Source organism: Numida meleagris, chromosome 14 (assembly GCF_002078875.1).
Source record: "Numida meleagris isolate 19003 breed g44 Domestic line chromosome 14, NumMel1.0, whole genome shotgun sequence".
Classification (NCBI taxonomy): Eukaryota; Metazoa; Chordata; class Aves; order Galliformes; family Numididae; genus Numida; species Numida meleagris.
The window spans coordinates 11178768-11203574 of record NC_034422.1 but is presented as its reverse complement, the minus strand read 5'-3'; the positions used below and the strand labels follow the sequence as shown (position 1 = coordinate 11203574).

General features: G+C 57.3%; 6 protein-coding genes across 8 annotated transcripts in view; 4 read left to right on the top strand and 2 right to left on the bottom strand.

The window, feature by feature from the left end:
* The window catches only part of PES1 (pescadillo ribosomal biogenesis factor 1), a 6770-nt gene extending 6369 nt beyond the window's left edge, over positions 1–401 (bottom strand). Inside the window, exon 1 of the mRNA XM_021412828.1 lies at positions 270–401. Coding sequence (XP_021268503.1) covers positions 270–293 — 24 coding nt within the window. The 5' untranslated portion in view covers positions 294–401. The remainder of the gene's footprint in view (positions 1–269) is intronic.
* TCN2 (transcobalamin 2) lies at positions 635–3488 on the top strand. 2 transcript variants are annotated; one of them, XM_021412830.1, is made up of 10 exons: positions 635–1124; positions 1451–1640; positions 1713–1763; positions 1841–1974; positions 2072–2233; positions 2310–2485; positions 2613–2787; positions 2864–3056; positions 3163–3284; positions 3380–3488. In XM_021412830.1, the coding sequence occupies exons 1-10, from the start codon at positions 1070–1072 to the stop codon at positions 3439–3441; spliced, it is 1320 nt and encodes a 439-aa protein (XP_021268505.1). In that variant the 5' UTR covers positions 635–1069; the 3' UTR covers positions 3442–3488. The 2 variants fall into 2 exon arrangements, with proteins under 2 accessions (XP_021268505.1, XP_021268504.1); XM_021412829.1 differs by having other exon boundaries at positions 636–1640.
* SLC35E4 (solute carrier family 35 member E4) lies at positions 3533–7663 on the top strand. Its single transcript, XM_021412831.1, has 2 exons — positions 3533–4821; positions 5800–7663. The coding sequence occupies exons 1-2, from the start codon at positions 4227–4229 to the stop codon at positions 6225–6227; spliced, it is 1023 nt and encodes a 340-aa protein (XP_021268506.1). The 5' UTR covers positions 3533–4226; the 3' UTR covers positions 6228–7663.
* Positions 9103–10266, bottom strand: DUSP18 (dual specificity phosphatase 18). Its single transcript, XM_021412832.1, has 2 exons — positions 10111–10266; positions 9103–9775 (listed from the first exon to the last, which is right to left on the bottom strand). Exons 1-2 carry the CDS (start codon positions 10231–10233, stop codon positions 9182–9184), a joined length of 717 nt encoding a protein of 238 aa, XP_021268507.1. The 5' UTR covers positions 10234–10266; the 3' UTR covers positions 9103–9181.
* C14H5orf52 (chromosome 14 C5orf52 homolog) lies at positions 10268–12282 on the top strand. 2 transcript variants are annotated; one of them, XM_021412833.1, is made up of 3 exons: positions 10268–10366; positions 10686–10791; positions 11904–12282. In XM_021412833.1, the coding sequence occupies exons 1-3, from the start codon at positions 10290–10292 to the stop codon at positions 12108–12110; spliced, it is 390 nt and encodes a 129-aa protein (XP_021268508.1). In that variant the 5' UTR covers positions 10268–10289; the 3' UTR covers positions 12111–12282. The 2 variants fall into 2 exon arrangements, 1 of the variants encoding a protein (XP_021268508.1); XR_002443460.1 differs by having other exon boundaries at positions 10332–10423.
* IQCD (IQ motif containing D) lies at positions 14774–21310 on the top strand. The gene is made up of 4 exons (XM_021413127.1): positions 14774–16034; positions 17225–17458; positions 19411–19482; positions 20689–21310. Exons 1-4 carry the CDS (start codon positions 15333–15335, stop codon positions 20980–20982), a joined length of 1302 nt encoding a protein of 433 aa, XP_021268802.1. The 5' UTR covers positions 14774–15332; the 3' UTR covers positions 20983–21310.

Sequence of the window (24807 nt, the reverse complement as noted above, 5' to 3'; positions counted from 1 at the left end):
GGGGAGGGCTGGGGGAGGGGAACGGGGAGAAATGGGGGAACCTACAGGGAAAGAGGGGGAAACCGGGAGGAGTGGGGGTGGGCAATAAGGAAAAACAGAGGAAAAATTGGGGGGGCAACAGAGGAGAAATTAGGGGCAGCAGAGGGGGGGACACAAGGAATCCAGGGAAGCGGGGGGGGAAATGGAAGAGCCGTGGGGCCGGGACACGGCCGAGCCTCGGGGAGGGCCGAGCCCCGCAGCACCGTGGCACGGCCCATACCCCCCGGTACCTTCTTCTTCTCCAACCCGCCCATGGCCCCGCTACCACCGCCACCGCCGCGTGCTCCGCCGCGCCAAAGGACCCGGAGCTGCCCTCGCACTGCCTGCACCCCGCCGCTCCGCGCCTGCGCCGGAGCCCCGCCAGGTCTGGGCCACCCCGAGCTGCCGAGGGGATGAGGGGTACGGGTGGGACGCAGGGGCCGGCGGGGTAGGGAGGGGCGGCGGGGTGCGGTCAGTCAGGCGCGCAGGGGGCAGCCCCAGCCCGGCAGGTGGGGTCCTTCGGCGCGGGGCATTCTGGGAGGGAGAGAGGCGCGGGGCGGAGAGCAGGGGGCGTGGTCACAGCGGAGGGGCGTGGTCTCGACCAAGGGGGCGTGGCTCAAACATGGAGGCGTGGTTACGGCCGGGGCCGTGGTTACGTTCTCCGGGTGTGTTGGGCAGCGGGGTGGGCGCTGGGCCAGGGGATGGGCACTGAGCCCACCACCTGCCATCCCCGCGGCTCTGCCTAGAGCCCCGCCGCCCCCGTAACCCCTCCCCAGGGTCACCGGCGTCCCGTCACGCTGCTGTGCCACCGCCCGTCTCCTGCGCGGTGCCCCTGACCTGCCCCGCTCCGTGGCTGACCCAGAGCGTGGGGTCGTGACCACCCCATCTGCTCCTCCTTATCTGCGCCCCGCGCTCGCCTCCAGCCAAAGTCCTCGCCCCTTTCTGCTGACTCGGCCCCGGAGTGCGGAACTGCCTCAGTCGCCGCCTTCCTTCCCGGCGCCGCTCAGCCTGCTGTCACCGGCTGTCACCTACCCGCTGTCCCCGCGCCGCGATGTGGCTGCTCCTGGCCCTGCTGCAGGCTGCGGTGCTGCCCGCCCGGCCCTGCGGTGAGTTTGGGCCGCCCCAATGCACCGTGTCCCTGCCCCAACGCGGGGCTCCCGGGGCCGGGCTGTGGGTGGGAGCGCGGTGGTGCAGGGCGTGGGGTTCCTCCTGTTCCCTTTTTCCCCTTTCCTGCCTCGTGTCCCCTCTCTTCTTGGCATCTCCCCCAGTGTTGTGCAAAGTTTTGGGCTTCAACTTCTCGGGGTAGAGGGCGCACGTGGGGGTGAGGACGCTCCGCTCTCCGCCGCCACCGCTGCTCGTTGTCCTCCCCACGCCCCGGTGCTGGGGTGCACTCACTCCTTGCCCCCATCCTCACGGGGACCCTGGGGGACAGAGGCTCCGGCGGAGGCGGCGGCGGCGGCACGAGCGCTGGGTGCGCAGCTGCTGGGGCTGGCGATGGAGCCGGGGCAGGATGCCGACCCCGGGGTCTACGTGGGGCTGCGCCTCGGCAGCGAGCACGACCTGCGCCTGGAGCAGCGCTACCTGCAGCGTCTGCAGGACGCCTTCCAGGGACGCTACGGCCGGTAGGTCCCCAGCGTGTCACAGCGGGACAGCCGCTGGCCCTTTTGTGGTCCCACTGATGCCAGTCCCTGCAGGAGCCTGCACGCAGCCAGCCGCCCAACCCATGGCCATCGGCACCGCAACACGTAGGTGGTGGGATGGGGATGGGGATGGGGATGCGGAGGTCCCCGTGCTCCCCAAGCGCTGACCCCGCTGCCCGCAGGGACTCCATGCCGGAGACGGGGCGTCTGGCGCTGTACCTGCTGGGGCTGCGTGCCACCTGCCCCCCACCAGACCCCGCTCCCCAGCGCTTCCCAGTGACGTGGCTCAAGTACTACCTGGAGAAGGACTGGGCAGGTGAGGTACCCCACCCACAGCGGGCACCCCATGGGTGCTGGCATTGCGGCTCTGCTGCCACCAGCTGGCTCTGGTGACAGCGGTGCGCCGTCCCCAGGCTCCCGGCAGCATGGCCATCCTCTCACCAGTTACTACCAGTACAGCCTGGGCGTGCTGGCTCTCTGTGTCCACCACAAGCGGGTGCGTGAGGAGGTGATCCAGCGGCTGCTGGTGGCTGAGCGGCACCGGCGCTTCGGGCATGCGGGTGGCAGTGCCGTGGGTAAGGGTCAGCAGGGACCCAAAAGGATGCACGGGGTGGGCGTGCAGCACCCGGTGTGACACAGCCGTCCCTGCAGACACGGAGGCAGTGGCGGCATTGGCTTTCGCCTGCCTGGAGAAGGAGAAACACATTGGGGCCGGGCTGGCGGCGGAGCTGCGGGCGGCCGTGCACAGGGCCAGGGAGAGGTTGCTGGAGGCACAGAGCGCAGACGGCCTCATCGGGAACGCCTTCAGCACCCCCGTGGCCATGCAGGTGAGTGCGGGCATTGGCATGGAGCAAGTGCAGGAGTGTGGGTGGCTGTGGATGCATGCAAGGTGCAGGCGTTGGTGCAGATCTGAGCCTCACTCCTGTGCTGAGCGCTTCCTTCCTCCCCTCCCAGGTCTTCATCGCCACTGACACGTGCAGGACGCAGCCGGCGTACGGCCGAGCCATGGCCGCGCTGCTCCAGCACCTGGACGCCTTCACCAGCGCTGCCACCATGGCCCAAGCGCTGCTCGCTCTGAACGGCCGCAGCTACCTGGGCATCGCCTCCATGCAGTGCCAGGAGGAGCTGGGTAGGAGCAGGGGCCATGGGGAGCTGGGTGGCCAGTGCGGGGCTGGCACCGATGCCACCGTGGCTCCTTGTCACAGACACGCTGACTCCTGCCTTCTTGGAGCCGCTGCCCCCGGGGCCGCACAATGTGACGGTGCGGCTGGTGGTGGAGTGCCCAATGCCGGAGTGTCCCCAGCAGCTGCTGTATGACAGCCTGGTGCCCGTGCCTGCCGGGGCCTCGCTTCTAGACCTGCTCAGGGCAGCCCCACCGCAGGGATCCCAAAATTTCACGTGCGTGGTCCTATGGTCAGGGGACCCTGAGCCTGTCCTCTTCTCCTCCTGTCCCCTCTGCCATGTCTCTGGGACCCCCGGGCCCCTCACTCTGCTCTGCCCCCAGGTTTGAGACCCAGGACACTGCATATGGCCCCTTCCTGACCTCAGTGCAGGGCATGACCGCGTGGCCAAAGGAGCGGCACTACTGGCAGCTGCTCAGCGGGCTCGGCACCAGCCTGCAGATGGGTGAGTGACGGGGGGACACGGAGATGTGGGGACAAGGGGACGTGTCCCTGTCCTTGCAGCCACACTGCCACCCTGGTCACCGCGTCTCTCCGCAGGTGTTGCTGACTACAGACCGGAGGATGGGAGCACCGTCATCCTGCGCCTGAGCAAGTGGTAGCAGGGCTGGTGGTGGGGATGATGGCAATGAAACGTTGCAGCACCGCCGGGCTGTGCCGTGCTTTGTGTGCGCCGGGCAGGACGGGGGTGGGGGTGGGGGATGGGCACACCCAGGCTCCATGCTCGGGTCTCATCACTGCTCGGGTGGCTGAAAGCCTCCGGGTTGCGGTGTGCACAATGCCCCTGAGAGTGCACGACCCCCCCGGTGCTGCTCGCGCTCCAGGCAGGGCCACCACCACAGGGGGGATCACGGGGGTTTCAGCAGCTGGGGTGCAACTATCCGCCCCCACCCCAGGGGCTGAGGGTGACGGCATCGGTGGGGACCATTCTGGCCCAGCGTTGGGACGCTTCGGTCCCAAATTTGCATGGACTCCACCCAAACAAAACCTGCGCTGCGGGGTGCAGCTGGCAGTGAGCGCTGCACGGGGCGGGGACTGGTGCCGGTGCCAGGGCTGCGAGCCACGGCGCCCGCCCATGAGTCACCCGGGGACACTGACGCAGCCGCTCCGTCACCGGGAAGGCCGTCCCCGCTCGGCCGTCACCGCTCCCCCGGCTCTGGCGGGGATGCACGGCCGCCGCCTCCCAGCTCCCCGCGCGGTTCTCATCCCCGCTGCTCCGCTCGCCCGCATCGCCGCTCGCCTGCCCGCACCGCGGTGACGTGCGCTGGCTGCTGGGGAGGGGCCTGCCCGCCTTCGCTCCCCGCCATCAAACTTCGCTCCTCCGCACCGCTGCTGCTGCTCGCACATGGCACCCCACGGCTGAACCCGCCGCTCGCCCACGTCGGCCATGTGCCCGCGGTGCCCCGGAGGTGATGAAGCAGCGATGACGGCCGCCGGTGGGACCCTCCGTCCCCGCAGACCCGACCCGGGGCAGCCGGGGCGACGACCGCCGCTGCGGCTGGCGCTGACCGTCGCGGCGTGGCTGGGCACCGGCACCGCGCTGGCCGGCCTCAACAAATGGATTTTCGCCTCCCACGGTTTCCGCTACCCGCTGCTGCTCTCCTCCCTGCACATGCTGGCGGCCGTGGTGCTGGGCTACCCGCTGGGCTGGGTGCGAGGACCGCCGCCGCCCGTCCGGCCCCGCGCGCGGATCTACCTGCTGAGCCTCACCTTCTGCGGCAGCGTGGCTCTGGGCAACCTGGGGCTGAGCCTGGTGCCGCTGGACGCGGCTCAGGCCGTGCACGCCACCGCCCCGCTGGCCACCCTGCTGCTGTCGGCGCTGCTGCGGGGCCGGCGGCACCACCCGCTGCAATACGCGGCCATGGGGCCCGTCTGCGCCGGGGCCGCGTGCAGCATCGCCGGGGGTGTCCGCTTCCACCAGCCCGGGGCCTGCGTCCTCCTGGCTGCCACCGTCCTGCGTGCCCTCAAGTCGCTGCAGCAGAGTAAGTGCCACCTGTCTGCCCTCGGGATGTCCTGGTGATGCCGCGCCAGGGATGTGCCAACTCTCGCGGCACCCCAGCTGTCATGGTGCTCTGGGCCCCAGGGACACTCTTGGTGTCACCGGTGCTCGCTCTAGCTCTGGGGACGTCCCTGTCCCAGCAGAACCTCCTTGCCCTGGTGCCATCCTGGTGTCCCCTTGGCCCCAGTGCCACCCCCTGCCCACCCCGTGCCCTGTGCTGCCCCTTCCCCAGTGTCACCCCCCCCCAGCATCACCCCCTGCCTACCCTGTCCCCACTGTCACCTTGGTGCCACCCTCGTCCCCCTGCTCTCAGGTCTGTGCCTTCTCCTGGTCCCATCCCTGTCCCATCCCAATCCCAACCACCATCCCATCCCTGTCCCCTTATCCTCATCCCCTGCACGTCCCCATGTGGAGCTGCACTGTCCCCATGCAGGGCCCCTGGCCATGGCTGGAGCAGTGGGGCCACCCAGGCCGTGATGTCCTTGGCAGGCGGTGGGGAGGAGTGCCCTGACCACACTGTTTTTTTGGAGGGCTGGGAGCATTTCCTCCACCCATGACTCACATGGGCACAACTGCTGCGGCCACAGCCTGTGACTCACAGGGCCACAGGAAAGGGATGGGGATGGGATGGGATGGGATGGGATGGGATGAGGATGAGACGGAGATTGGGAGGGGAATAGGGATGAGGATGGGGATGGAATGAGTTTGGGATCAGGGTGGGGATGGGGGCAGAGTGGAATAGCCTGGATACCTGTGTCCCCCATGGCCCCATCGTGAGCACTGGGGTGGTGATAAGAGCTGAGCACGTGCCTTTTTCTATGGTCACCTGGGGGCTCACCCATCCCCAGCACCACGGGACGCCAGGGTGGGCTGAGAGCAGCCCCCATCCCCTCTCCCAGCGATTTTCGGGTTGTTGTACCCCAGCAGGAGCTCTGTCTGACTGTGCCCTGTCCCCCCCCAGGCCTGCTGCTGCAGGAAGGCCGCCTGGACGCCGTGTCCCTGCTGTGCCTCACCGCCCTGCCCAGCTTCTGCCTGCTCTTCGGGGCAGCCGTGGCGCTGGAGGTGGCCCCGGCGTGGCAGGGCGTGCTGCGCTACGACGGCTCGCTCTGGGGCTGCGTGCTGCTCAGCTGCCTGGGCTCCGTCCTCTACAACCTGGCCAGCTTCTGTGTCCTGTCCCTCACCTCCGCCCTCACCATCCACCTCCTGGGCAACATCACGGTGGTGGGCAACCTGCTGCTCTCCTGCCTGCTCTTCGGCAGCCACCTGAGCGCGCTCAGCTACCTGGGCATCGCGCTGACGCTGGCCGGGATGTTCATGTACCAGCAGCCTCAGCTCATCGCGCGGCGCTGGGCGGTGTGGCTGCAGCACCGGCCCCCCCGGCGCCAGTAGGGGATGGAGGCGGTGGGACTCGAGCGTGGCACGTGTGGGTGTGCATCACGCCGTGCACGTGAGTGTGCACAGCTCTGCGTGCACTGGTGAGCTGGTGTGCAAGGCTCTGTTTGCACAGGTGTGTGCCGGTGTGCTTGGCACCGAGTGCACGGAACTGCTGATGTGCACAGCGCTGCGTGCACTGGTGTGCATGGTACTGTGTGCACACGTGTGCACTGGTGTGCATGGCACTGTGTGCATACGTACATGCTGGGGTGCACAGCACTGTGTGTATGTGTGCTGTGCACATGCGCAGGTGTGCAAGGCAGCGTGTCCGTGTGTGTGTGCTTTGTGTGTGGCCATGTGCACACGTGTGTGCTGGTGTTCTTGGCGCTGCGTGCATACAGCTGTGCTGATGAGCACAGCTCTGAGTGCGCTGGTGTGCGTGGCACTGGTGGCACACTGATATGCAGGTGTGCATGGCACTGTGCCCACGTGTGTGTGCTGGTGTGTGTGGCAACATGCACATGTGTGTGCTGGTGTGCACAGCCCCTCTGTGCACATGTATGCTGGTGTGCACAGCTCTGTGTACTCATGCAGGTGCTGGTGTGCATAGCAATGTATGCACGTGTGTGTTTGGTGTGCATACCATACTGTGTGTGCACACGTTTATGTTGGTGCACATGGCCACACGCACATGTGCGTGCTCGTGCCCATGTATGCCAGTATGTGCGTGTTCTGGACATGCAAGTGTTTGTGTGCACAGCTCTGTGCATGGGGCACACGTGTGCTGGTGTGCACAGGCTCTGCAGGCGTGAGTGTATCTCTGCACGTGGCAGTGTGTGCAAGGAGTGTGTGAGTGTTGGTGCGTGAAGGTTCCACGTGTGCAAGCAGGCCTCACACATGTGGGCACGCGTGCTGGTGGGCACAGTCTGTGTGTGTGGAGTGTGTGTGTGCAGAGCATTTTGTGCTGGTGTGCACGGACTGCGTGTGCGAGTGGTGCTCTGTGCACAGTTTTGTGCATGAGAGCATGTGTATGTCGGTGTGTGCACAAGTGTCTGTGCACAAGTGTGTGTGCAGATCTTTACAGGTGGGTGTGCATGCACGTGCTGCTGCGCCCAGGCTCGGTGAGCGGCTGTGTGTGCACAGATTCTGTGTGTGCAAGCGCATCTCTGTGTGTGTGCACGTGTGCACATCACTACTGAGCTCTGCTGGATGGAGTGAGCCCGGTGCGTGCATGGGAGGTGTGTGCAAAGCTCGTGCCCCCATGGGACACAGCGTGTTGGGCCCTTGGCGTGCTGTGTGCCACTACAATGCTGGTGTTCCCAGCTGGTGTCCCCAGTGGTGTCACCCTCCTGCTGCCGGTGGCGACACGATGCACGCCCATGTGTACTGCCCAGGAGGTGCAGTGGCACCGGGACAGCTCTGAAATAAAGCTCTATTTTTGTCATACTCCATCCTCGGCTCCCATGACCTCGCACCCAGACCGGCTGAGCCCCCGCTCCCAGTGGGGCTTGTGCCCACGTGGCTTCACCCTGAGCCATCCCGCGTGTGCCGGGGCTCCAGCCTCAAACACTGGTTGTCTTCCATCCATTGGGATGATGAGTCTTGAGGCCCCTTGCAGAAACGCCCTGGGGACAGCTCCTTCCCAGCAGGGCCACCACGGTGCCACAGGGCCACTGCCACTGGTGCCACCTTCCCCAGGGCACCGGGGCTGGAGCGGTGCCCATCCCACAGAGCGCCCGAAGGGCACCGAGCTGTCACCACCAGCCCTTGCCCTTGCGAAGGGCTCGGCAGCCGCAAGCTGTGCCCGTCCCTCTGCCTGTTTGCTTTTAGGGCTCAGATTTCAAAGGCTTTTCCATAGCAGGAAGGACGAGATGGCGTTTTGGGTTTCCTTCTGAAGGACAAACTACGATGTGACACCAGGAAAAGTGCCCAGCACAGTGCGCGCAGCACCTGGCAGCCACACTGTCCCCTGCCAGGGGCCGGAGGAGCAGGACTGGCACTGAGCCATGGGGCAGCAGAGCCAGGATCCCCCTGCACCATGCCTTTGTCTGGTTTTCCCTCTTTTTAACACTTTGTAGTGCTGGTGACCGTCCCCTCTCCGAGTATTTCAGGCCATGACCTCAGCCTGGTGGCATTCTTGGTGCTGGGGTGTCCCGAAGGGGTGGGCAGGGGGCAGCTCCCGGCCCCATCCCTGCAGAAGACATTGAGGTGCCATGCCCCCGTGCCCTCTGACACCCCCATAGCTCTTGTGCCCCCAATGTGGGGACTTTACCATCTCTTCCAGCCCCTTCCAACAGCACACTGTTGAAATATCCTGTTCTGTACAGGGATTAGCTGCTGTCCCGAGGCAAGGCTGCCTTAGCCGGGAGGGATCTGCAGATGAGAGGCAGCAAGGACAAAGTCTGGCTGAGTAAATGCTGTCCCTCTGTCACATGCTGGGTGATGCTCCTGAACGGGGGGGTGAGGCCCCACCTGCACTGCTGCATCCAGGCCTGGGGGATCCGGCAGAGGAGGAAGAGGGGTCATGCATCGTGGAGCAGGATGTCAGTAGGTCTCTTGTAGCACTGCAGCCCATGCTTTTCCTCTCTTGTCCTCTCCCAGCCACAGCAGAAGAATGGATTTTGGGCTGCTGTGTCAGGACCCAGAGTTGTATCCCAGTTAGGGAAAACAAACCTTGGTACTGTTCCAAACACTCTGAGTCACAGCTAGATTCTGCCCCATCTCAGAAACACAATTTGTGCTGAAATGAAACAACACGGGCACATGACGAGTGGCTTCAGCATTGCCAATGGGACCGCGACACCAACAATGTTGCATGACCTTACAGCATGCTCCCAGCCTCTGCTCACACCCCAGTCCCTCCACCTGTAGATGCAGAGCCTCCAACCACTGTCAGACAACGAGAGTTTATTTCAGAGCTCTACTGCAGCTCCACCTTCTGCTTCCCTTGGTTCCCAGCTGGGCCACACTCAGAACATCACCATCCTCGCTTCCCTTTCGTAAATGTCGGGTATCATCCCAAAGGGCGAGTGGACCATGTGGACGGTGTTGATGCCGAAGAGCACATACTCGTAGCGGATGAGCTGCCGCCAGAAGCCGTTGTTGGGCCGGATGATGGGTCGGCACGACTGGACCCAGGCATGGGCTCTGGCCAGCGACATGCCGTGGTGCTTCATCAGGTAGGCTATGCAGAGGGTGGCCGAGCGGCTCACCCCAGCTGCACAGTGCAGCAGCGTGCGGCCCCCGCGCTCACCCACGCTGCGGATCAAGTCGGCAACAGAGTTGAAGCAGGCCGAGATGCGGGCGGTGGGGGTGTCGGCCACCGGGATGTGTAGGTACTGAATGCCGGGGTGGAGCACGTTGGCCACCTCAAGGGAGACGTTGATGACGGTGGTGATCTCGTAGGCAGCCAGGAGCTGCACGCTGCCCGCAGCCACGCCGTCGCTGAGGTAGAGACAGGAGGTGATGCGGGACAGCCTGTGCCTATGGACGTGCAGCGCAGCTCTCATCGCCCACGCCTTCGTCCAGCGGCAGCGGTGGCCACTGCTGCTCCTCCTCCTTCCCTGGAAAAGAAACAGCGCTGAGCGTAAGCGTAAAGACGGCCACACACACAGCGTAGGTTGAAGGGGACCTTGAAGATCATCTAATTGCAACCCCCCTGCAATGGGCTGGTTGCCAGCCGCTAGATCAGGCTGCCCAGAGCTCCATCCAACCTGGCCTAGAATGCCTCCAGGAATGGGGCATCCACAACATCTCTGCCTGTTCCACCATGGACAGTTCCTCCCCTCACCCTTGGGTGTGACCAACGCACACGGATGCTTCTCACTGCCATTATCAGTGAGGTTTTTCCCCACTTTTGGTGCCCACCTCCCAGCATGGCTCGCAGTGGGTACACTACCGTGAACGTGCAGAGCAGGGCTGAGCTGAGCCGGGGCATGGCCAGCCCTGTCTCCAGCCTCGTGTGCCGTGTTCCCTGTTTGCGGTCACCTGCCAGCCCCACACTGCAGTGGCTGGGCCGCATTCCTCACTCCACTGATTCCATGGTAGCGCTGCATACACAATGGGGGGCGTGGGGCCATGGAGGAGCTGGGCGGTGTGCGGCCCTGTGTCACCTTCTTCCCACCGCCCGAGAGCAGGGAGCCCACCAGGGCCTGGTGCGGGGCTGAGGGACCCCTCATACCGCCCTGGGGGTGATAGGACTCCTCACACTAGTATGGTGCTGTGGGAACCCCTCAAAAACTGTTGGGGGCTGTGGGGCCCCTTCATGCCACTTTGGGATTGGTGGGACCCCTCACATCATTATGGGGATGGTGGGACCCTTCCCGCTGGTTGGGATCCATGGGTCCCCTCACATCAGATCAGAGGTGGTGGGACCCTTTGCACAGCCACACCGGCCCAGGTCCCCATGCACCCCAAAAAAGGCACTGCTCGCACCCCACTCTGTGTGATGTGATCTCCCCTTGCTTGAAGAAGCTGTGTGGATGTGGACATCAAGGTGGGCGACCAAGAGCTCCACAGCTCCCTGTCCCGGTCAGCCGGCAGCTCCAGCCACCATGCCCTGCTGCTCCTGGAGAAGAAGGTGACAACCTCCTTCTTCCCCTGTGCTGCCATCCTGCCAGCATAGGGGAGGGTTTGCTCTGCTCTCTGCTGTGTTTTGGAGGCGGTGTTTTGGAAAAAAGGAGAGAGTTCCTCATCCCTTGGCAGCAAGAGCCACAGATGACGCGAGGCTGAGGAATGTTTTGAGCAAACGCTTTGGTCCCAGTTCCTCAGAACCCTGAAATCATCACTTCAGCCCTTAAATCTTCAGCCTGCCAGGTCCAGACTGTGCTAGGGGCTTTACTCTGCTGTGGGGCTCTACACAGCGGTGAGGGAAACAAATGTAGGGGGGGTCAGACTTAATCTGCACTTAGATGTCACTCCTAAAACGGCCCTGAAACATGGGCAACACGTTGACACCTGTCCTCCCAGGAATGGGAGTGAGCCAAAGGTTTTGCAACATCTCAGCAGCCTGATTGCCCCTTTAGGGCCTTGCACCCTGAGTACCGCAGTAATGGATTTGTGAGCCATGGCAGGTGAGTGGGGATGCCAGGTGGAGAATGGAATTATGATTTAGGGTGTCACGAGGCAGAGCTGGACATTCACATGTCAGGGAGTCCCCATCAGCAGCCCCACAGGTGGGAGCTGAGATGTCTTTTCCTCCGTTCACTATTCCCTCATTCCTGATCCACGGCTGACGGTCACCTGCGCGCTGTGTGCCCAGCAGAACATGTAGCATTGTGAGTTTCAAGGAGTTGGGGCAGCACAGCTGCTGTGATTGAATTAGTGTGAGTGTATCAGCAAAACCCACGCTGCCCTGGTACCCGGGCTGCTCCTGCAGTGGAGGTGTGGCACTGAGGGACATGGTCAGTGGGCATGGTGGGGATGGGCTGGGCTTAGACTTGGTGACCTTGGAGGTCTTTTCCAATCTAGATGATCCTACGATTTCTATGATTTCAGGTTTTTGTTTTGTTCTGTTTTTTGGTCAGATCAATGTTTAAAGTGATACTTTGGAGGTTCTTTGCTTTGAGGTCGCCTTCATGGTAGGGAGGGACTTAGCAGGATGCCTTCTTTCACAGAGACAAGCACCACTTTGGAGATCTTTATGTTGGGTTAAGATAGTGGGTATAAGGTCTTCCATTTTCTTTCTTAAAGGTAAAGCAGTTGGAAGAGACCAAAAAGAAGATTGAACATCACCACAAACAGTTGAGGCAGCAATTTGTGAAAGAACAGGAGAGAAAAACAGCACGGTGGAAGAAGGCATCCGAAAGGTTTGAAAAATCCCTGGAGGTGTTCAGCCGCAGGGGTAGGAAGCCGCCCGTCCCCGCTGCTGGTGGCCAGGCTCCGAGCAAAGGGACGTAGGCACAACGCTGCTGAGTGAGAAGGGATTGGGAAAAACATCTAGAGAGCTCCTCCCGCAGGCTGTGCCGCACTGACTGCTGCGTTTCTCATCTACTTGCTTGGATTTTCAGCTCGTCGTTCCAGGAAGCCAGTGCTCAGCCTGCCACAGCAATAAACAGCACCGTCCTCCGTTGCCGGGTGTTACTCCTTTGATACAGATGAGGCTGTTGTGGCCTGGGGGCATGGCTGGGCAGCAGCGCAGCTGTAAGAGGGAAAAGCTCTTCCCAAGGATGGCTTTCCTCTGAGGCAATAGAAAAGCGATGTAAAGTGGCAAGAAGATTTTTTTGGGCTGGTGTCTCTCCCTCCTGTGCCTTTAGAGAGGATCCAAAACACATGTTTCATGGATGGTTGGATCAGAGAGTCAGAGGGTGTAAACGAGAAAAGAATTGGTAACTTAAAGCACTAGGGAGAAAAAAAACTAGGAATGAGGTATTGAAGAAGAGTGCCTCGAGGCGCAGAAGCAGCCACGGGCCAGGCTGAGGTCAGCAGCAGGTGCAGAAGGTTCAGGTAGAATTTATCAGCTTTCCTCTGCCCTTATCCCAAACCAGAGATCTTCAGAGTAATGGTTGAATCCCCAAAGCAGGATGAGGTTCAGCTTATGGACAAACCACAGAACTGAAGGTATTTACCCTGATCCCCCATCCTGGTCGCTGCAGTGCTGTAACATTGAGTATATTTTGTTTTTCCTTAAAAAGAGATTAATACAACTTGTTTTTAAAAACTTCAGCATCAGGACAGCGCACCTGGCTGGATAGGACAGACAGTAAATGTCTTCTTTCATGCTGGCACCAGGGACAGGCTGGTGTCTGCCTACACCCATTGGCTTGAGTGGCTCTACAAAGCAAGAAGAGGTGTTGGGGTGAAAAACAAGCAAGTGCCAACAAGCAAATAATGCAGCATGCTTTTAGAGGAGCCTGGAGGTTGTTAGACTGGGGTGACCTGTGCTGGCTGCCCCTGGGTCTTCCTTGTGGGAAAACGCTGGGAGAAATGGCAAGTTTAACACTGAGTGTGGGCTTCTGGGTTTGGTCCAGACACCTGCGTGATCAAATTGAGCTGGAGCTGCACCCTTTGGCATGCTGGGTCTGGGTGCCAGCTGATTCTCAGACCTGGGTGTGCAGACGCTGTTCGTGTTCTGATCTCAGTGCCCTGACCCCTCCAGGGAGTTTTGCTGCCCGCAGCCAACTGCTGAGGGTGCTGGAGGCTGAGGCTGGAGCCAAGGGCAGGATAAATTTCGACAGCAGCCAGCACTGACATCCAGCCCTGGATCCAGCTCCCACCCGTAGCAGCATCTGACCAGAGATGTGTGCACAGTGCCTTCCCTCACCAAAGAGGCTGCAGGGACAGAAGGACCTGGTGCACCCTGGCTTTGGCAGCTGTATGGTGCTCAGAGCTGGAGCATTACATGGGTGGGTTGCTCTTGCCCATAGCCCCATGTGTGCAATACCGGATGCAGACAGGCTGACAGACAGCTGGGAGCCACTTGGTTCATAGAATCATAGAATCATTAAAGTTGGAAAAGATCACTAAGATCATCTAGTCCAATTACTGACCCAGCCCCACTGTGCCCACTAACCACGTTCCTCAGTGCCACATCTCTGCGGTTCCTGAAAACCTCCAGAAACAGTGACTTCAGCCGCTGTACCTTTGTGCCCGAATATAACTGGACTCCAGCAGTGCTCCTGGGCTGCCAGCATGCAGTCTCTTGCCTGCATCGCTCCGCTGCCCACACATTTTGGATTCTAGAATATGTCTGGCTGGATGGGTGCTCAGGGACACAAGGCAGGCCGGTGGGTTTGGTTGCAGGGAATTAGTTCAGGATGGATCTGAAATTTTTCTGCATCCTAGATGAGAGGTGAGGATGGGGCAAGTTTGGTGACATGTTGTACAGCTCCCAAACCATTCTGGTTTTGCTCCTGGCAGAAGAGCTAGTGCTGGCAGGATATGTTCGGCTGCTCTGAGCCTACCCTGCCAGGCTGGGACGTCTTCAGTTCCTCAAATCCAGGAACAAGCTGTGGTGTTTCACTGGCAGGAAGGGGACTCATGGCACGGTTCTGTGTCATCCCTCTGCCCTGGGCTGCAGGGCAAGGCAAGGCCTCACGCCTCACGATGCAGAGCAAGGCCCATGGCAGGGTCCTCACCCACTGGGCCCATCCCCAAGGCACGGAGGGACTCACCAAACAGCGTGCTCTCCCTGTGTTATTCCAGCCCGTTGATGACGGACAAGGGCCTGGAGGTTTGATTTTGGGGGTACAAAGTTTATACTGCAGCTTATTTTTAGCACTCTCAGGAACGCACTGCTGGGAGGGTGTGGGAGCACAGCAGGAATGTGGGGACAGCAATGCTGGGGCTGCTCCTTCCCTCTCCAACACGGCAGGGCTGTGTGGAAAACCTCACCTCAAAAACAGAGGGCAACCACCATGGACCTCCCCCACCCCTACCCACAGACCCACTCACACCACCCAGCTCCACTGCCCCACTCCCTGCCACCGCCCCAAAATGGCCGCCCAGACACGTCACGGCCTCTCCTCACTTCTCATTGGGCAGTGGCGCTGCCCATCAAGCGAGCGAAGACTCTGACTGGCTCGAGGCTTGGGCGCCGCGGAGGATGTCGGGAAAGAGCCCGCCCCCCCCGCGCACGGGTTGCCTAGCGACCGGGGGACTCCAGCGGCGGTGCGGTCCGGCCGGGAGTGAGCGATCCCCTGGGGGAGCGCGCGTCGATAGCGCCCTTCCCTCGGCAGGAGGCTGCACGGATCTGCGAGCCCTTTCCCAAAGTCTTCCGTGGACTGCGGAGCTACAGTCTGATCTCTGCCTCAGCTGCTGCTTAGGAGCCGGGAGCTCTGACCCCACCGACTGGGAGCCCCTTTCCTCCCCCCCCCGGGTGTGCTCGTGCCCCTGGGTGCTTGACAGCCTCCCTGGGACAGGGCCAGCCCTGCTGACAGCCCCGTGTCCTGGTTCTGTGCCCAGAGCCGGGAGAACCCCGTGTCATCTGAACTCCACAAACACCCCAATGGCACTGTTTTTCTCTAATACTCTCATCACATTTTCCTTTTAGAGATAAAATCTACAAAAGAGGAATTTGCACCAGAAGCAAAGACCTCCACGGTCTTTGATTGAGGGCCTTGCCCTGTGTAGGAGATGCTCTGTCCCTTTTAGACCTCAAAACACTCGACTCCCAAGAGTTTAATGGGAGCTGTGGCAACAGGGAGTCCAGCTGTGCTCCAAGAATCAGCGCAGGACACGAAGGAAAGAAACACGTTCCTGATAATGGGCACAGCAGTTCCAAAGAAGGCAATGATCACAGGAGATGGCGCGAAGATGTTAGATCCGCGTTGGCTGAAACCTAATAGCATTGAGACCGAAAGAATCCTATCTGTCTTGGATGAGACGATTGCCAAGTTGGAGCTGAGCTGCTTGATCCCACGTATTATCGGCTCTCTGGACAGGTTTGCTGATCTGCTGGGACCTGAGATCACAAGCAGCCTGATGGAGTACGGGGAGCTTTCCAACCAAATGGAGCACCTGCTTGTCACTCCTGAAGAAGAGGACACCACAGAAGCAGAAGAACAAAGGGGCTCTCTCCACTTGCTGGAACAACATCTGAAATGTTCTGTTAGAAATATCCTGAGACTCTTGTTGGCCATCCCTTCACTTTGTAAGGCTCTGAAGTATGAAGCTTGGGCAAGAGAGCCAGCAGCCGAAGCATTTATCAAAGCCTTTGGGGAGTTCAGGAATTTTATGCTTGAGCGACTCCTGACTAGTCCCACGGAAGAGGAAAAAACAGTTCAGCTCACGGAAGACATCTCCCTCCGGATCAGCAAGAACACTGAAACAATCACAGCTTTACAGGCAGAACTGGAGGCAGCAATCAGGACCCGAGATGAGGAGGTATGATAGTATGAGAATATGTTTTCTGACAAGGGGTCACTGAAGCAAAACTTCAGTAAGCTGAAAAATGATCCCTTTCTTGCAGGTCCTAAAGCGGAGGTTCCAGAAATGATTTCTAAATCAGATTCTAAATACCATTTGAAAATGTTTATTGAACGCTTCGTTTTTAAACTTGGCATGTTTTGAACTTGTTCTCACAAGCCAACTTCAATGGCACAAGTTACTGAGCTTAAAAAGGAGCTGCAAGACAGGCACTAATTACTGCAGTAGTATTTTAGCAGGGCTACAGTGTCAGCTGCCAGGGAGAGGCTCCATTCACTGCTGATGAAATGATGAAAAGTCATTCCAGGGAGAGATTGTTCTGACTAGAATCCATTTTTAATGCCAGCTCTGCCTTTCCTCTTGCTTAAAACCAATGTTTCTGAGCCTTCCAACTCTGTAATACTAGCTACCTTGGAGCATTTATAATTAATGTGTGATTATATAATTTCTTTTTTTTCCTTCAGTGAAGGCAACTGAGGTATGGATTAGCTAATGGGCATTTCCCAGGCTCTTTTTGTGAGTCCGTGGGCTGTGCCAGAATTCAAGCCCTGGACTCCTGACAAGCAATCCATTGTTTTATGTGTGTGCTTGTCTTCTTTCTGCAGGAAGGGTCAGAGGGGAAGGTTTTGTCTCGTGCTCACTGCACTGTATGGTTCTAATGGAGACAAGGGCCTGCTTTCCCTGTTCCCTCCACTCCTTGGAGATCTGTGAATTGAGACGCATGAGATTTTTATGCGCAGTTTGGCAGCTTGTCAGTGCATAATGAGCAAATGTGTTTCACTGCTCCCAGCTGAGGATCTCTCTTGCAGGCAGCCCACTGAGCTGTGTCCCCCACAGTCACTCTGAGCCTCACCTGAAGCCTAAGGGATGATTTTGGTTGAGACAGGGCAGACTTCCTCAGCCTGCAGTGTCAGTGAGTCTCAGTATGGCCTGGTCAGTCTGTGGCTTTATTCTCAGGTTCACAGGGGAACAGTCAGGGAAGGTTTCCAAAGCACCTTGCATAAATCTGACTCTGTTCCCTCATCCAGCGTGGCAGGTCCCTGTTCTTAGATCACCTGCACCTTCGCAACCGTGTCTTTCTTCTCCTGATCACTTTATGCCTCACCTGCACACCCTGATGGCATTTCCTTCCGGTTTTCTGGGTCTAGATTCTGAACAAGGACAATATGATCAAAGATCTCAAAAACAGCATGCAAGTTCTTGATGAATGCTGCAAGGCCAATATACTGCAGGCCAAGTGGGAAGGTGAAAAACGGCAAAAAGAGGAGCTGCGAGCTTCCCAGGCCAGGTGTGCCAGGCTACAGCAGGACATTCAGCAGCTGGAAGCACAGCTCAATAAGCTGGTGCTGGAGCATCGAGCATCAGAGTTGGCTCTCAGAAAGGTAAGTGGTAAAACCTGTTGTAGAGCTGCTAGGTGATCATTTTGTTCCTGCCATTTCCTGGCAGGATGCGCACGCTGTTTGTCAGAGTATACCTGTGCTGTCCTCATGCTCTGCTGATTTCAGCAGAAAGCAAGCCTGCAGCACTGCTGGGGAAGAAGCCTGCTCACAGGTCCTCCCCTTGTTCCCTGACCTAGCTCTGGAAGCTCCTCCATGTAGTGCTGTGATGCTGCATGCTGGAGAGGTTGTGCTCTAGTCAGAGTTCAGAGGCTGGGCAGTTGACAAAGCATCAAATGCAAGTTAGAGCCACAGTTCAAAATCCAAGCCATCCAACTGCACCTCCTTTAATGCAGTGGCTTTATCAGCCAGTTTTTTCTCAGGCAGCCAGGCTGCTGCAGTGATTGTTGTGAGGAGTTGCTCAGCTCATGCAGAGAGATTTACTGACCGCAGAGGTCTCCTTTCCTTTTCCTTAGCATGTGCCCTGGGTGGCCTGAGATTGCCTTTGTCATGCCAATAGCTGGGAAGTGCCTCATCTGAGGTATGATAGCTTGGAAGCCTGTGGCCAGTGTCATGCAGGAATTCATGTGGACTGTGAGGGGCTGGCTGATTTTTCTCTCACATTGCAGATACAGCATCTAGGGGGAAACTTGGTTACAGTACAGGGTCAGGCCACTGTTAAACTGTCTTACACCTGGAAATACCTCTTAATTTTAAGAGGCTCCACGTTTGTAGGGCTTTCATGTTTAGCATTCCTCTATTACTTCAGTTCTAGGGTGGTTGCCCCAGTTTGTGGATGACTTGCCTCATTCCATGAGACGTTTTCATTTCCTACCACAGAACACGCCTTTCTGACGTGTTTCAATCCTCAGCCCTCATCCAGCTCTGTACTACAGAACAAATAAGGTGCTTTTGGACTGAGGCAGCAGAGGTCTGTTCCATGAGAATCCCCAAATCAGGAGCAAAATATAGGTCAGCTGAAGCAAGCTTGCCACAGGGAGGAGGTGTTCTACTCAAATATAACAATGCTAGGGCTCAAAGCTATGATGCTGTTTTCTAACTTGGGATTTTACACAGAATTATGGAATCATAGGGGTTGGAACGGACCTTTGGAGGTCATCTAGTCCAACCCCACTGCTAAAGCAGGTTCCCTGTAGCAGGTTGCACAGGAAAACATTCAGGTGGGTTATAAATATCTCCAGAGGAGGAGATCCTACCACCTCTGGGAAACTTGTTCCCGGGCTATGTCACCCTCGAAGTCAAAAGTCCTTTCTCCTATTTGGATGGAACTTCCTGTGTTCCAGTTTGTGTCCATTGTCCTGTCACTTGCCACCACCAAAAAGAGCCTGTTTCCATCTTCTTGACACCACCCCTCAGATATTTACAAGCATTGGTAAGACCCCTCTCAGCCTTCTCTTCTCTAGGCTGAACAGCCCCAGGGCTCTCAGCCTTTCCACATAAGGGAGATACTCCATGCCTCTCATCATCTTTGTGGCCCTTTGCTGGACTCTCTCCAGCAGTTCCATGTCTGCCTTGAAGTGGTGAGTCCAGAACTGGACACACTGCTTCAGATGTGGCCTTCCCAGTGCAGAGCAGAGGGGAGGAGAACCTCCCTTGACCTGCTGGCCATGCTCTTTGTAATGTACTCTGAGATACCACTGGCCTTCTTGGCCACCAGGGCACACTGCTGGCTTATGGTCACCCTGTTGTCTACCAGGACACCCTTCTCTGCAGAGCTCCTTTCCAGCAGCTCAGCCCCTAACGTGCACTAATGCATGCAGTTATTCCTCCCCACATGTAGGACTCTGCACTTTCCCTTGTTGAACCTCACTGGGTTCCTCTCCGCCCACCAGGTCTGGCTGATGGCAGCATGGCCTTCTGGTGTGTCAGCCACTCCTCCCAGCTTTGTAACACCATGCTTCAAGTGCCTGCAAGTAACCTATCTTGTTTTGTTCCAGAGAAAGTGCAGAGTGGAAACAGAAATTTTGAACTGGGTCCAGACATATGACGCAGACATGGCAGAAAAACAGGTATCCTCTCTAAAGCACTTTGCCCTCCCATGAGCTGACATATTCAGGTAGATAGATCCCTGTCAAATAGACATTTGGCTGTCACACAGGAGGCCATGGATGTGAGGGGCAGTTCTCCATCCAGAATTAGTATGGGCATTAGAAAGTATCCGTGTCCCACCCATGTGGGCCAAAGTTCTCCGCTGCTTTTAATTTAGAAAAGGTTGCATCCAGTGCTGAATCCTGCAGAATCTGGGGTAAGATGAAGTGCCGCATTCTGTCAGACAAGTCCTCCTGCTGCTAGGGAACAGGGCTTTCACTTTTGCTTCAATCTTCAATCCTGTTGGCCCTATCCGGAGTCCAGATCATGCTTGTGTTTCCCCTGACCCCCTCAAGAGATGTCTGTCAAGTGCTAAGAAACTTTACAGCCTGCATGCCATTGTCTTGGCACCCATCTTAACCACAGCAGGCTGAGAGGCATGAGCACTCCCTAACCTCGCCTCCGAGATGGGCTGAGTTACTTTCATGTACCTGGCCTTTTCATGGAGATGAATGAAAGCTACTGGCTCATTGGCAAAGTAAAATCTAGAGAGGGGTCTAGGAGCTGTATGCTCATTCTTAGAAATGATCCTATGATCCTTCCCTTGTCAGGTGTTTAGTAATGTCCAATTATTTTGGTTTCCTGTCTGCTGGCTGGCTGGAGCACTATGTCCCAGCAGATTTGTGGCAGAAATTGCTAAGACCCACATCCACATTGCTGGTTCCTGTAACCTTCTGCCCTGCGTGGCTTGCTAAAGGAAAGAAATAAACTGTTGCTGCTGAGCTTTGCAGTACAATTAAACCATTAAAACCACCTGTCCTTGGCGTTTTGCAGGCTGACATGATCTGGCTTTTCAGTGAAACATTTTTTTGCTCAGAGCATATGCAGGAGGGACTCTGACCTGTGCGTGGCCAGGGTCCCAGCTGAAGGTGGATGCTACTTGCAGTGCAGGGGGAATTAGGAGAGTATTTTTTCAGAGGAGCATGAAGACATTAGGACCTGGCTTCTCTTGAAATTAGGAACATGCCTCCTTTTCAGTCCCTTTGGAAAAGTTCAGCTCAGCTACCAGTGCCAGGTCTGCCTGGATTTGAGAAGGGTAAAAGAATCCTTACCTAGGGATGTACAGGGAGAAGCTGCTGAATGCCCTCAATATTGCTGTAGCTGGTATTTATCTATTGTCTTGCTAGGCTGAGTTTGAGAAGGTTCATGCTGCCTATACCAAGGAGAAGGCCGAGCTGTCCCTGCTGATGGAGAAACATGCTGTGCTTCTCCAAGAGTATTCCCAGATTCAGGAGGAGCGCAGGATATATGAGGAGAAGAAGCAGCAGGCTTTGGAGAAATTGGCTATCATGACCCTCGCTGCCACCCGCATCCAGGCCTTCTGGAGAGGCTACTTGATCCGGTCTACCTTCAAGCCGAAAAAGAAGAAGAAGAAGGGCAAGGGCAAAGGCAAGGGCAAAGACAAGAAGGAAAAGAAATAATCACAAAATCTATTTTCTCTCCTCTCAAGGTAGCTGGCTCCTCTGAAACAGAGCATTTCCAGATAAAAGCGTTAGGGTTGAGATAGCGTTTTCATTAAGGCCCAAACTGTCCAGAGCTGGAGTTACCTCTCGTAGTTTGAGTACAACAAAGTATTGGCATGAAGACATGTCTCACTGTTTTACGTTTAGCTTTCCTAGCTCTAAAAGATGGAGGAGGTCTCCTGGGGAAGGGACTGGGCCAGGAGTACCGAACACTGGCTTCTCTCCAATTCTTTTGTTACTGAAGGTGGGAATAAAATCATTCCTAAGGGGAGGATGAGGCTCTTCATCTGGCTTGGCTTCTCTTTGTGTGGAATTGAGAGAATGTTTCCCTTTCCGTGGGAGGAAGCTGCAGGATCACCACTGATCCACAAGAGAACTGACACAAAATGTGTCTGGACATCATCCGTTTTTCACGTTTTTCAGCGGGTTGTACGTGAAGGGTGGGATGTAGCACAGCTCATGCTCTGCTCCCAATCCTACAGGTCACTTCCCAAGCCAAGCAGCAAACTGTGCCCTTTTTAATACCTATTCCTGTTTTTATGACATGCTTCTCACTGGATTCTCCAAGTGTTTCGTGCCCTACAAGCACACTGTAGTCTTTCCCTTTCACAGAAGCATGAGTCAAATGTTTTTAATTCCTCCCTGCTTCCCATTTTCAGTAGCTATGTAGCAACTTTATACTACAGAGTTCATCACTCCTCTGTGCCTTAGAGCTGAAACTGGTCTTGGATACAATTACAGAGAGTGCTGTGTCTTACATGTTTCATTTTTTGGTGGTACTAGGCTGTTAAGTGTTACCAGTATGGCACTTCCACTCGGGTTTTCTTTCTATTTAAAAAGCCTGGGAACAAACAGCATTTGGATCCAGACTCCAATTGACATTTCTGCACTCCCTGACTTCAGTGATTCTTCACTGCAGCTGCTTTTCCCAGGAGAGTGTGGTGATGCTGGCTGCAAATCCCCAACAGCCACCAGTCCTTTGCTCCCTCTCTTCCTCTGTTCATAAATGGATAGCTGTAGCAAATAGATCCTGATGCTATGCAAACCGAGGCAGAGAGGGACCATTTTGCTAAGGACAAGAGTCCCCGGAGATGTTCAAGGCCTGAGCTTACATGAAGGGGAGATCACACAACAGCCCTGCCAGATTTGTCCTGGATTGTTTATTTGGTTAAAAGCACGGGGTCACTGTGACATATCCTTAACATGCTCAGTACAAATCACAGGATTTTCGCCATCTTGTGTGCAGTCCTGTGCAGGTTGCCAAGCGCATCCTGGAATCACTCAGGCCTGGACCCAAGGAGGTGACAGGCAGGATCAGGTGAGACTCCTCTCTACTCAGGCGTGATCAAAGGATGTTTCTTCACTTGTTTGCAGCCACAAGAGATTCTAATATCTGTGGAGACTTTCAGAAGTTTATTCCCATTTGGTTATGTCTACGTGAGGAGGGGTGTTTCATCTCTAGAGAGGGTTTGGTTTTGCAAACACCTACAGCCCTTGAGTTCCTGGTAAAAAAATATTTGGGACATGCTTTTTTAAACTTTCGGCAGAGGACATTGGGGTGTTGCAGGGGCTATCGGACACTGATTTTGATGCCTTCCAGACTGAGTTTGTCTAAAACTTCCAGAGGTTACCTCCAGATATCAAGGCCTATCTGGAGAGATGTTCAGCTGTGTGACAGACAAAGAACACCTGATGGGGGAACATGCTTGCCTTTGCAGTCCAAATTTCTCTCAGACTGCTTCCAGACAGTGGACTTCCCCTTACGAGCTGCCCCAGTTTCTGCTAGTGTTATTGAGGCTGTCACTTACTGTTGAAGGTCTCTCAGGGATGTCCCTTAAGAATGGCAGGAAGCATTCAACCAGCTTCAGGAGAGCAGATTGAGCTCTGTGCAGAGCAGTGGGTAAAGTCTGGGTACATCCTTTTTTCACCCTAGGAGCTGCCTGGCCCAGATCCTCAGGCTCCAAGCCAAATGGTCTCACAGGAGATGTTCCAAGGCCAGCGTCAGAGGCCTGGGGAGCCACTACTCCCATTGCTGCTCATCACGTGGCTGACCCCAGCCCCACATCCCCCTCCTGTTCAACCTCACTCTGGACACTCTGTGCTAATGGCCCTCGATCATATGACCTTCATTCACTGCCAGCCTACTGAGACCCTGCAACTGCTGTAGAGTTTTCCACAGACCTTGTGGCACTCTGCCTGCTCATGACACCCAGGCCATGGATGGGCTCCCCACCAAGGGCGGGCCTGATCCCCTCCGAGCAGGATGAATCACAGAATCACAGAATTGCAGGGGCTGGAAGGGACCTCTAGAGATCATCTAGTCCAACCCCCCTGCCAAAGCAGGCTCCCTAGACCAGGTTGCACAGGTAGGCATCCAGGCAAGTCTTGAATGTCTCCAGAGAAGGAGACTCCACAACCTCTCTGGGCAGTCTGTTCCAGTGCTCCATCACCCTCACTGTGAAGAAGTTCTTATGCGCATTTGTGCGGAACTTCCTATGCTTCAATTTGTGGCCATTTCCCCTTGTCCTATCGCCACGCATCGCTGAAAAGAGTCTGGCCTTGTCCGTTTGCCTCCTTCACCTTAGATATTTATAGACGTTGATCAGATCCTCTCTCAGTCTTCTTTTGTCAAGACTGAACAGACCCAGGTTGCTCAGCCTTTCCTCATAAGAGAGATGCTCCAGGGCCTTTATAATCTTTGTGGCCCTCCGCTGGACTCTTTCCGGGAGATCCCTGTCTTTTTTGTACCAGAGAGCCCAGAACTGGATGCAGCACTCCAGGTGAGGCCTCACCAGGGCAGAGCAGAGGGAGAGGATCACCTCCCTTCACCTGCTGGCCACGCTCTTTTTAATGCACTCCAGGATGCTATTGGCCTTCTTGGCCACCAGGGCACACTGCTGGCTCATGGCCAACCTGTTGTCCACCAGGACCCCCAGGTCCCTGTCCGCAGAGCTTCCCTCCAGCAGCTCAACCCCCCAGCCTGTACTGGTGCATGCAGTTATTCCTCCCTAGGTGCAAGACTCTACACTTGCTTTTGTTAAACCTCATCTGGTTCCTCTCCGCACATGGAGCCCCCAGACAGTGGCTCATCAACCCCGGATGTCCTGACCTCCCGCTATTTTGGCTCTTGCTTGGTGGTTGAGGTCCAGTTCAAAGCCAGCATCAGCCGGTGGCCCCTAGGACCCTGCGTGGACCCCAGGGTGGCAGGAGCTCGTGACTCGGTGTTCGTGATGGCACGGCTGCCAGCAAACAGGCAGAGGTGCACATGCAGGTGATCGGCAAGCAGTGATGCGATTAGCGGGATAAGGGCAGATTAGCGAGATCAGGGAAAGGAGATCCCTGCCTGTGGGAGGGAGGAGGCACAAAGGCGAGGGACAGGGCAGCAAAGGTCCTCGTGGTGCTTCACTGGGTGCAGTGTGGAGATTGGTCCCCCCTCGAGACGAGGAGTTGCTGCTGCCTGGTCCAGCACCGCGGGGATGCGATCCTCAGTCTGGGCAGCCTGATCCAGTGTAGGGCGGCCAGCCCACGGCAGGGGGTAGGGCTCGGGGGGCTGGAAGAGCCCTTCCAACGCAAACCGTGCTGTGGTTCTGCGGTTCCGTAACTCTAATAAATGCCCCAGAGCTGAGGGGGCGCCCACGGCCGCGGGGCCGCAAAATGGCGGCGGGAGCAAAATGGCGGGGGGCTGCGAGCCCCGAGAGGCCGCGAGGCCCGGCGCCCTTCCCGCCCCGCCACCAGGGGGCGCTCTCGCCGCGCGCCGCCTCACGTGCCCGCCTCCTCCTTGTG

Coding starts and splice junctions, on each gene's coding strand:
- TCN2 (XM_021412829.1), top strand. CDS start 1,144: ATGCACCGTGTCCCTGCCCCAACGCGGGGCTCCCGGGGCCGGGCTGTG. Junction 2,788..2,863: donor GCAGTGCCAGGAGGAGCTGG/GTAGGAGCAGGG, acceptor TCCTTGTCACAG/ACACGCTGACTCCTGCCTTC. Junction 3,057..3,162: donor CAGGGATCCCAAAATTTCAC/GTGCGTGGTCCT, acceptor CTCTGCCCCCAG/GTTTGAGACCCAGGACACTG.
- SLC35E4 (XM_021412831.1), top strand. CDS start 4,227: ATGTGCCCGCGGTGCCCCGGAGGTGATGAAGCAGCGATGACGGCCGCC. Junction 4,822..5,799: donor CCTCAAGTCGCTGCAGCAGA/GTAAGTGCCACC, acceptor GTCCCCCCCCAG/GCCTGCTGCTGCAGGAAGGC.
- DUSP18 (XM_021412832.1), bottom strand. CDS start 10,233: ATGCGGCCCAGCCACTGCAGTGTGGGGCTGGCAGGTGACCGCAAACAG. Junction 9,776..10,110: donor CCCTGCTCTGCACGTTCACG/GTAGTGTACCCA, acceptor TTTCTTTTCCAG/GGAAGGAGGAGGAGCAGCAG.
- C14H5orf52 (XM_021412833.1), top strand. CDS start 10,290: ATGGAGGAGCTGGGCGGTGTGCGGCCCTGTGTCACCTTCTTCCCACCG. Junction 10,367..10,685: donor AGGGAGCCCACCAGGGCCTG/GTGCGGGGCTGA, acceptor TGCTTGAAGAAG/CTGTGTGGATGTGGACATCA. Junction 10,792..11,903: donor TGCTGCTCCTGGAGAAGAAG/GTGACAACCTCC, acceptor TCTTTCTTAAAG/GTAAAGCAGTTGGAAGAGAC.
- IQCD (XM_021413127.1), top strand. CDS start 15,333: ATGGGAGCTGTGGCAACAGGGAGTCCAGCTGTGCTCCAAGAATCAGCG. Junction 16,035..17,224: donor TCAGGACCCGAGATGAGGAG/GTATGATAGTAT, acceptor TTCTGGGTCTAG/ATTCTGAACAAGGACAATAT. Junction 17,459..19,410: donor CAGAGTTGGCTCTCAGAAAG/GTAAGTGGTAAA, acceptor GTTTTGTTCCAG/AGAAAGTGCAGAGTGGAAAC.